This window comes from Haliaeetus leucocephalus, unplaced genomic scaffold, assembly GCF_000737465.1.
Source record: "Haliaeetus leucocephalus isolate CR32 unplaced genomic scaffold, Haliaeetus_leucocephalus-4.0 Scaffold328, whole genome shotgun sequence".
NCBI classification, from domain to species: Eukaryota; Metazoa; Chordata; class Aves; order Accipitriformes; family Accipitridae; genus Haliaeetus; species Haliaeetus leucocephalus.
In genome coordinates this window covers 3894716-3904439 of record NW_010972764.1, presented here as the reverse complement: position 1 = coordinate 3904439, position 9724 = coordinate 3894716, and the positions used below count along the sequence as shown (strand labels likewise).

Here is a 9724-nt window from a genome sequence, read left to right as displayed (position 1 = left end):
AAGGAAAAACCCCAGACCCTCCCGCCAGCCCGCCGCCCCTCACCCGCTCCGTCGCTCTCCTCCTGCCTCTCCCCGGGGATCAAAGCCCGGCTACGAACCCAGCGCCGGCACCGCCCGGGGCGGGGATCCCGCGGGGCCGCCTCTCCCCCCGGCTCCTTCACCGCCCTGCCCGCCTCTCCCCCCGGCTCCTTCACCGCCCTGCCCGCCCCCGGCCCCGGTGAGGTGTTTGCTTTCGTTTTGGCGGGCGGCGAGAAGGCGCGAGCCGTGTCAGCCGCCGCCAGAAGGCGAGGGGGAAGGCAGGCAGCGCCTGTGAGGAAGGGCGGGAAGGCTGGCAGGGGCTCGTCAGCCCTCCTGCCCTCGGCTGAGGAGAGGAGCGGAGCGGAGCGGAGCGGCGGGCTCCGTGGCCCCCCGCAGCCCCTTCCTCAGCGGGGTGCGGTCTGGGCTGCGGTGTCACCATTACGGGCTTGTACATTTTATAGCAGCAGTCGCCCTAACGGAGACCGACGGCGTCGGCGTCTGTTGGAAACCTAGCCGTGAAATGGAAAGACGGCTTAGTGACTTCAAAGTTGGGTTTGTTTGGTTTTTTTCCTTTCTCCTGTCATTAAATGTTGATCTCCTCACTAATTCACTCATTAACAAGATGAAGTGCATTCATCTGACAAGAAATCCACCCTTGCCAGGTACTTTCCCTTATAGCAGTTCTTTTAGGTGTAATTTGTCCCAGAATTTGCATAGACCCGTGTAATTTCTTTTCCGGTTACACATTAAAGAACAATTTTCTTCCATCTCCCCAGGGTCTTTGCAGGAAAAACAGAAGGGAATTGTAATGGTCTGAACCAGTGATGCAGACCTAAATCTTTCACAGAGTTACAAGCTGTTTGCTCCACTACAGAGCCAGGACAAACTTACAGGGTTGGTTCGTTTTGTTTTCTTCTAAAATATCATAAGATATTACAATGGTTGGAGATAGAAAATAAACACTTTTCATGAAACAGTGAAGGCATTTGTACTGTCTGGCATGAATATCCGATTGTTTCTCCACCCATCTCAGTTAATCTGGGCAAGGAACAAAATAGCTAGACCCTGGTAAATATCGGTGTGCCAAGCACTCACCTAGGTGCACTCTCAGAAAGCCACAAACACACTTGTCCAAGCAAAAGACTATCTAGGCTTAAAAACCAGCTAAAAATAGCAAAAGTAAATGGTTGACTTAAGAGGCCTAAAGCTGCCAGGGTGTGCTTCTCCATCGAAAAATCCATTTTGGGGGGGGGGGGGGCGGGGAAAGGCATTTTCAAAGTGCCATCTCTTTGCCTCTCTGCAGCATCAGCTAGCGGGTGCTTTCCCTTTGGATGTGCAGCTGATGGTTTACCATAGCTGTGTCTCAGGAGGTGCAGCCGAGAGCGATGCTGTTAGGATATAGCTGACACGGCATCCACCTGCAAAGGCTTTGAGGTACCTGGGATTTGTTTCTGAGCCACATCTTGCCTGCAGCTATCATCTCATGCTTCAGCTTCCTTCTCGTCTTGGCCAGGCCGGTGTCGGTGGCGCTTGATGGTTTAGTGTTCCAGCCAAATCCAAATTTGCCTCTTTCTGCCCTCTCTAACCTGTGTTAAGATCTTAGGATTTAGTAGGTGATCTCTTTGTGCAGAGACGCCTGAAAGTTAATGTTTATCTGGTTGCTGACTCATTAGAGAAGAGAGGTGGAACACACGTAGTTCAAACATTGCAGGTCAATCCCCATACCAGTGAGTCCTTCCCACTTCCCGGCTCTCTGCTCTCTCCTCGGGGCATTTATTCAGCACTTCAGCACGGTCTAGAGAACCACCGGTGCCCTCCTATGCGTGCTCTTGCTGGGAATAAGTCCTGGGGCAATCAGTCAGACAAGAGATCACTTACTTGAAACCTCTTGAGGTATTTTTTGAACTTAACACTGTCCATATGCCTTTTCTTCCTCCTTAAGCTCTTTCTGGACCTCTTCCCTCAGCCATTTACGGAGAGCTCTCTACTACCTTTTCCCATTTGTGGGCTTCAGCAGGGGAATGTTGTCTCTACTCCTTGCAGGTCGCTGAGACAGGACAGCCCCTACCCGCCTGCTTCTTCTGCAAACCCCTCCTTGGTCTGGGGTGCAGACAGCTCTGGTGAGACTGAGCCAGGTAACACACAGGCCTCCTGCACTCTGTGTTGGACTGCTCTGGGCATGCCAGTCCTGTTAGCTGAATATGAGTTAGGATCATCCCAAGGAGAGCAAGCAAGGTGGAGGTCTGAGCTGGGATCAACTGCAAAAAGGTGAATAGCAGCTAACTGGAAGGCAGTTTCTGTTACAGACAGTGCAGAAGTGGAAACGTGCTGCTACAAAGGTTCAGAAAGCTTCAGAAAATGTGAACTTCCCCAAAATATCTTGGAAAATAATGTAGGGAGCTAGAGAAGACCTTACCTAGAGCATGCATTCAATGTGTTTCTGCAGAAGTAATGTCTCTCCCCTGCTTTGCCTCCGAGTAGGCAGCAGCTCCATGGGGACAAGGGGAGAGCTCCAGGGAGCTCAGACTGGAGGCAGCCTCAGTTTGATTCTCTTCCTCCAGACTTTCTGGTCATGACATTTTGCACATGTTTGTGATACTCAGACAAGGCTACCTGCTGATGGCAATCTTCTACTGCTTAGGGATATTTATGATTTCCTTCCTTTAGGGGAGCATTATGAACTTTCCCATAATATGAACCTCCAGGTTTTTCTGCTGGTCATGGCATCTCCAAGCTGCAGGCATGACTGTGACTGCCTCCCTCCGCTTGTACACACACGAGACTGCATAGCATTTACAGCAAAAGCTTATACTGAAAGCCGCGCTAAGCAAATGTGAAGACATTTTAACCGTCTCTGTTTAAACCCACAAATCAGCAGCAGAAGCAACTGCCATGTTCTTGCTCCCATCTGCAGGTGAGCAGCAGGATTATAACCACAGCCCAAAGAACGTAAACAGTTCAAAAAAGGAGTGAGAAAAGGGTCTGCTGAGACAAAGGCCAACAGCAGCCAAACCACTAGCTGCAGAACTGGTGAGAGTTTCACCCTTCAGTTTTTCAAGTCTATTATTAACACTCAGGAACCATTTCCCTGTTTATCATCATTTTTTACTCCTACCAAGGTCAGGTATAGGCCAACACATAGGTAAAAGTCGCGCCCATGCAGCTGTGATCTGCAGCACAGGAGCTTCCTATAGCTGATCACCAGCTTGGTGAGATGCCAAAATTTAGAGCACAGCTCTACGGACTTACCAACACTTCTCTTTGAGTGGTTAATTCTGCTTCGTTTTTCTTGCTCAGTGGACTGGTCTCTGTTCTTACTTTCCTTTCTGTCATGTCGCCTCTGCATCTCCTCTCCAGAGTATCCCCCCAGCTGGATTTCTCTCCCCTGACTTCTTTCGCTGGGGGTGGAAAATGAGTCTCTACAGACTTAGCTCGTCTTCACAGATCAACAAGCTGTGAAAGGATCTGGCTTCCTGTTTCATTTCCGTTCAAGTTTTCAAAGTCACACAGGCTGTGTGTGCTTCTCCATATCCAAGCCACAAGAAAAAAAAAAAAAGAAATCAAGCATAACTCAGCTATTTATAAAGGTCACATTGCTACCTCCCTCTGCATCTTCCAAGTTGTTTGAGGGCTGGAGATTGCAGGGTGATTTTCAAACTGTGATGTACCACCCATACGTGGTCTCTATCTTAGTGGTAGTCCTCAGAGAGTCACAGCCTCTTCTTTTCAACTCCAATGTAATGTTTGATTGCTAAGCGTTTAACGTTACTTATCACACAATCAACATGCTTTCTGTAGAAACACTCTGACTGTGAAAAGGAAACAGGTGGTCCACACAAGCATCCCTTCACTATTAAGATATGGACCATGCTATGTAAAAGCAAAGTTTACACAGATGATACAAGTAAATCACTTCATAGATATAGGATTTTTAATAGGAGTAAGCAAAGGGTCCTTCAAGAGATCCTTTCCTTGCACCTCCTTACTCATCACTTTAAGTTAAATGAGACCAGTGGTTTCTCTACAGTCTAAGGCTACCAATTGCTTCTTAATGATACTGTTGGAAGATATAGCCCAATACCATAGCTTACAAGTTCACTAAATCCAGGCTCCTGCTCTGAAAATACCCACAAATTCTTGTTTCAGACATGGAGGCAACCATTTGCCTTGCCAGATTCTTCTTCTGGTGACTGTTGCTCCACGTTACAGATGGATTTAAAAAAAAAATTGCTGGAACTCATACGGTTACTGACTCACATTTTCCCTTGCACTGGAACGCCAATTTCCCTTCCTACAGCTTTTATTACAGTATTTTTGTTAAATGATTTTTAAAATGCTATTTTTCCGTTATCACCCTTAGATTGCAAGCATTTGCTAAAAAAAAAAAAAAAAAAAAAGGAAATTTGGAAAGGTGGGGTTGGGGGGATAACCGTTACTTATATTACATTATTCTTTCTGTTGGCTTCTCAGGAGCTGAAGGTGAAATCTGCTCTCCCTGCTCCGGTCTGAGGCTTGGGCCCCATGACTGCAAGCCTGCAAACACTTCTTATTTCACCATTACTGTGGAGGAAGTAGGAGAGGAACAATAAAGAGTTTGCTGCCTTTGAACGCTTTCATGCTATTCATGCTCCATGTTAGTGAGCATCCAAAGGCAGCAAATGAACGCTTAAAGACAGTGTGTGTGTATATATATATATACATGCACACATTTATATGTATGATGCATATATTTTTCTTGTCTCTGGTCAGTTTCCGTTAGCAGAACAAGATAGTTCTGAGAAGGAAAAACTGTGGGCTGGCTACAGGAGCAGTGCATCTCCAAGGGGAGATTTGGAAAGAAAATTAGTAGGAGAGAAGGAAACACCACACATGCCCTCTTTTGCTTTACTTGCTCAGCACAGGGTTGGGTTTTTTTTAATAAAGCAAAGAAGCAAGCTGGTTAGTTTAAATTATACAGTGAAAATTAACTGGCTTCACTGCATTGAACTCCCTTTCATCATTTTAAACTCCTCTATTATACTTCTTAATCCATTTTTGTCTGGTAGGTTGGTTTGCTCTAGCCAGAAGCAGTTCTGGATGTTTCGCACTGCCTACTCATCCTCTTGCAGTTTCCACATTCTTTAACCCATGTACCATATTTCCTAACCAAGCATAGCTGGTTCACCTGGATAACCCTTTAATAACTCTTTAGGCTTTATCCAAGCAGGAAAAGCATGGATTACCTCACTTTCCTGCTGTCCTGGGGCATGAATATTTGCCTGAGCTCTGCATTTCTTCCATAGCCCTGTAAGCATCTTTAGGGCATGGCAAAAATGCTGGGACATCTGAACACTCTGTGTGGCAGGGATCTAGGAACTTGGAGGAGTTTTGGAAAGAGATGTCATCTTTTCTCCAACAGGATCAGGCGACAGGCAAAAAAGGGCTCCAAGAGGGAGAAGAGGACAGACCAGGACCTTCTGTACCCCTTCCTTGCAGGAAAGCCTCAGCTGAGCTTTGGAACGGGACTAAGTTATAAAAAATACAGGATAAATTCCCCCCCCCCCACACACCCCGTGCCTTTTTTTTTTAATTAGAAACAACTAAGAGGTTTATGCAAGGTCATGGGGAGAAGAGAAAGACAAACCTAAAATGGAAGATGACGAGTTTGATGTGCTAGAAGCAGTGACCACCTGGGCTGATACAGTCCACAAACTAAGAACAGCTGTGTTTTACCAAGCAGCTCGTGTTTGCATGCCTGCCTATTTGCAGTCTTTATCACATTCACAAGCTGACAAGGAAATTTCCTTTGTCCGCCCCCACACTTCTGTGGTGGGTGTTATCAGACGGCCTCTCCTACCCGTGACATTCCCTTGTGGTTCTGTGAGATGTAGAAAATGAGGTCTGCGTTTGACTTCACCACAGCTCAACACGTGTATTTCCCTGCTCACCAGTGATAGGAGAGCTCTTGGTCTTCAACGGCAGTTGGGAAACCCAAACATGACGTGGCACAACATCATCCAGCTATCTGAAAGCTTTAAGCATGAATGCTTTAGAGATGTGATGACTGCCTGCGTTTGTCCCGGAGTTGCAGGCAGTTTCATCTCAGTTACTGAGCTCTAGAGCCAACTTCTTTCCTTCTGCTTTCTCCCTTTCTATCAGAAGCAGACTAAGGTTACAGAGACAAATATCCCCAACCTCTGCTTGCATGTAGTCACATTTGTTCTGCTGTAACAAGTTGTCCTACCCTCTTATCTGTTACCTGGAAGAAAATCATCCTTTTAAGAACAATCATCCTTTTTGTGGGCAACTTTCTGCTGTAGCTGTGTAAGTTGGGGGCAGGAGAGGCTGCCCTATGCAGGTGTACAAGGGGTTGCTTAGTGGGTCAACAGGTTATCCTTTTCCTTCTGAAGATTAATAAGGGGACTAGCAACAATATAATCTACTTTCTGGACAGATTAGGATTTTGGAAGCATCAAGCAAGTTGTTAGTACGGAGTTGGTGGCTAGTGCCTGGGCTTGGGCACAGGAGAGCAACAGCCTTGGGAAAAGGAATCCCTGCTACAAAATCTGTGACAGGCCTTGTTTTTGGACAATTCTTTGTAAATCAGATAGTTTACACTTGGAATAAGAGTCCATATTATGGCTTCTTTTTCTTTAGAAATCAACATGCAAAGACTCAGAATTCAGCTGTTTCTCCTTCAGGCTGTAAGACGTTACCGTAGCCAGAAGAAACAAGACATGGCCTACTTGAAGGCACTTGCCCTTTTTTTTTTTTTTTTTTTTTTTTTTTCCAGTGTCAGTGCCTGGCTTTGCAACAGTGACTAATACTTATGTTTTGCTCTCAAAAGTGCATAGCAGCAAATTAAAGCAAGCATTTTAAGACCTGGGTGCTGTGAGTGACTCACTGAGGCTACAGATCAGAGCACCCCCTTCCCTGGGCTTCTCTGCTGAAGTAGGAGGAGCGAGCCACTTTCTGCCACCTCCGCGAAGAACCGCAGCAGTCCTCAGCGATGGCTTGTTTTGTTCTGAAACAGCAGAACAGGATCACTAAGGGGAAGAAAGGAGCTCATTCTTTTTGGAGGAAGGAGTCAGCCCAGCCCAAAACATCAAAAGCCATTAGTGAAAAGAACAAAATTCCCTCAGAGGGAGACTTAGCAACAAGCAGGAAAATGAGACAGATATAAAAACCGAGGCCACTAAGGGAAAGGTGTAGCCTGTACCCAGAGGAGCAACAGTGCTGATGGAAAAGTCACAGAGAGACAAGGGCTTGAGCATCTACATGCCCCCTTTCATAATGCAGCTTATTGATCTAAATGACTTTTAGATTTATAGAAACAGTAACAGAAGATGTTCCTTTCTGAAAGATGCTTTGTGCAACTGATAATTTGCTTATTCTGAATTGCAAAGGTAAACATCCTGGTTCTATTTGCCATTTTCTGCTCCCCATCTCCCAACAGAATCACCATCCATGCTGACAGCTGAAATTATGTGCTTCTTCATTTAGCAGGTCAAAACAACCTACTGCTAAGCTAATATACGCTATACTTGTCTATACATTTCACAACACAGAAGGAAGGATGACATTAATTTCTTTTAATTAGGATATGGGACAGGAATTTAGAGTATGAAAGCCTATTTTTGCAGTTGCCAAATTCTTACACATCTTCAGCAAATACTTTTACCACCTGTTATAAAAGGGGAAAGGAAATAAGAAGCTTTCTCCATCTGTAAAGCAAAGCTTGATGATTAAAACTGAGAGATGCTGAAATTACCATGGTGATGGAGACTCTTCAGCTGAATATACAGCCCCCGCTGTGATGACAAGCAGCACTCTCATCTCCCTTTGCAGTGAGTGACAATAAAGACAGAATTCTCCCACTTGCAAGGAATGTCAGCACCTTCCTCACAAAGGATTCAATGATTTCTTTTTCTGTAGTTTTTTATGGCTCTTACTCCTTTCAACATTCTACTATTTAGACTGCAAGTATTAGGATTTCTACTTTCTGGCAAGTAAATGACATACATTTTCTTAAAAAAATAGCCCATGTTGAGAATGTAAAAATGAGATTTCCTGGCTGTTCCCATATGGCTTCTTCTCAAATATATACATATATGCACATTTCCCTGGACCCACTTTCCACCACAGAAATTTTGTCTCAGTGAAATTTGGCTTTGGATGTTTGTAGGATTTCTGGACACCCCATGGCCCTGCAAGAACTGTTGTTCCCTCAGCGTGTCAGGCGTGCAGCAATCCCACCCGGGGATGCACGAAGCAGCCTGTGCAGCATAACTCAGAAGGTCTGATCTGTCCCCAGCAGGTTGGACTCCAAGCACGATCGCTACAAGTTATAGGAGTCAGGAGCTGGTGCTTTGTTTCAGCTTCTCACATCCGTTTTCCACAAGGAAGGCGTGGATTTTGAGTAGCACCACAAGAACAAAGCAGAAGTCTGCTGCCTCAGTTTGGGAGAAGGAAGACTGTGTCTTGGATTCTGCCTTTGTTTCCTCAAAATTACTTCTAGATTTAATCATATCCTCTGAACAATCTGGATTTACATTGCATCAGAATAATGCTACTTTCTGTGGCACTTCAGGATGACAGTTTGAAGATACTTGAAGCTGCCACCAAATTTTCATGGGGAGTTCTACATTTAAAAGCATCATTAACTATACAATTACATAATTGCCTCCTTATGTCACAGGTTTTGTTTGAAAAGCTCAAATGGTTTCTACATATGTTAATAAACTTGTTTTAGAACTGAGGGCATAAATACATGACAAATTGTCTGGGAGGAGAAATGAAAGGGAGACCATCTAAACTTCCATTTTTGTGAGGGAAGAAATCTGACATGCTGGAGGCACAGCAGGAAACCAATGAGGAACAGAATGTACAACCGTTGCTGCTGTTAAATATAGATCCTCAGCACTGAGGCATTGAAGAGCCTTGCTCTTGGGGTCTTTTTCTACTAACAAGTGTCTCATATCCCTCAAATGCCCCACCTTCAGGACATTTCAAAAAGTTGAGTCAGATGAGGGTATTCTGCCTCTTTCTACATCTACTGTAAGTTATTCCAGAAGGTGCTGGAGCACTTTTCTGCAGGTCATACAAGCATAATGTTGCTGGATTTTTTTTTTTTTTAAGTTTTTTTTTATTAGGTCTAACATAACTGTCAAATGCACAGCTTTATTCTGCCGTCAATTGTGTATTACAAGTGAAAAAAACCAAGCTGACAATTCTTTATGCTTTGCTACATTTGGTTTTTTCCAAGCAAAGGTAGGAACAGTCCTTCCTCCACTGACCTTCAAGTGTTAGTCTAACACAAAATGTACTAGTATGAGTCAAACAGTATGACGACAACAGCATCATGGTAAAGTAAATATCATATAGTTCTACTTCCTTCCACTGGCAATATTTCCAAGAGACAGACTTCATAAAGAGCTACACCCAATAGTAAAATAATTTGCGCTCCATAAACAAATACAGAGAGCTGTTATAAAGTCCAACATGGAGCTCAGCCAGAAATGAGCCACTACTTTTAAGTGGCAATATGTCAGCTGCAAATGAGCAACTCAACAGAAGCTGAGACATTTGTATAGTCAAACTAGTAGGAGGCCTAAAAAGCCAAAGTTAAGGCTGCAGATGCTAGTAGGTTTTGCAAAATGAACACCCTTGGTCTCCGTACATGGACCTACAGTTTTGGAAAACTCCCCCCCCCCCCCCGCGGCAACAA

At 44.8% G+C, this 9724-nt stretch overlaps 1 protein-coding gene across 3 annotated transcripts in view; it reads right to left on the bottom strand.

Annotated features, from left to right (window-relative positions):
• The window catches only part of FAM105A (family with sequence similarity 105, member A), a 23813-nt gene extending 20385 nt beyond the window's left edge, over positions 1-3428 (bottom strand). For 2 of the 3 annotated variants that reach the window (XM_010571452.1, XM_010571450.1), the window contains exon 1: positions 3268-3428. In XM_010571452.1, coding sequence (XP_010569754.1) covers positions 3268-3364 — 97 coding nt within the window. In that variant the 5' untranslated portion in view covers positions 3365-3428. Of the gene's footprint in view, positions 1-43; positions 77-3267 lie in introns of those variants that run through there. The other variant, XM_010571453.1, reaches the window with a different exon arrangement.
• Positions 3429-9724: the final 6296 nt, after the last annotated feature.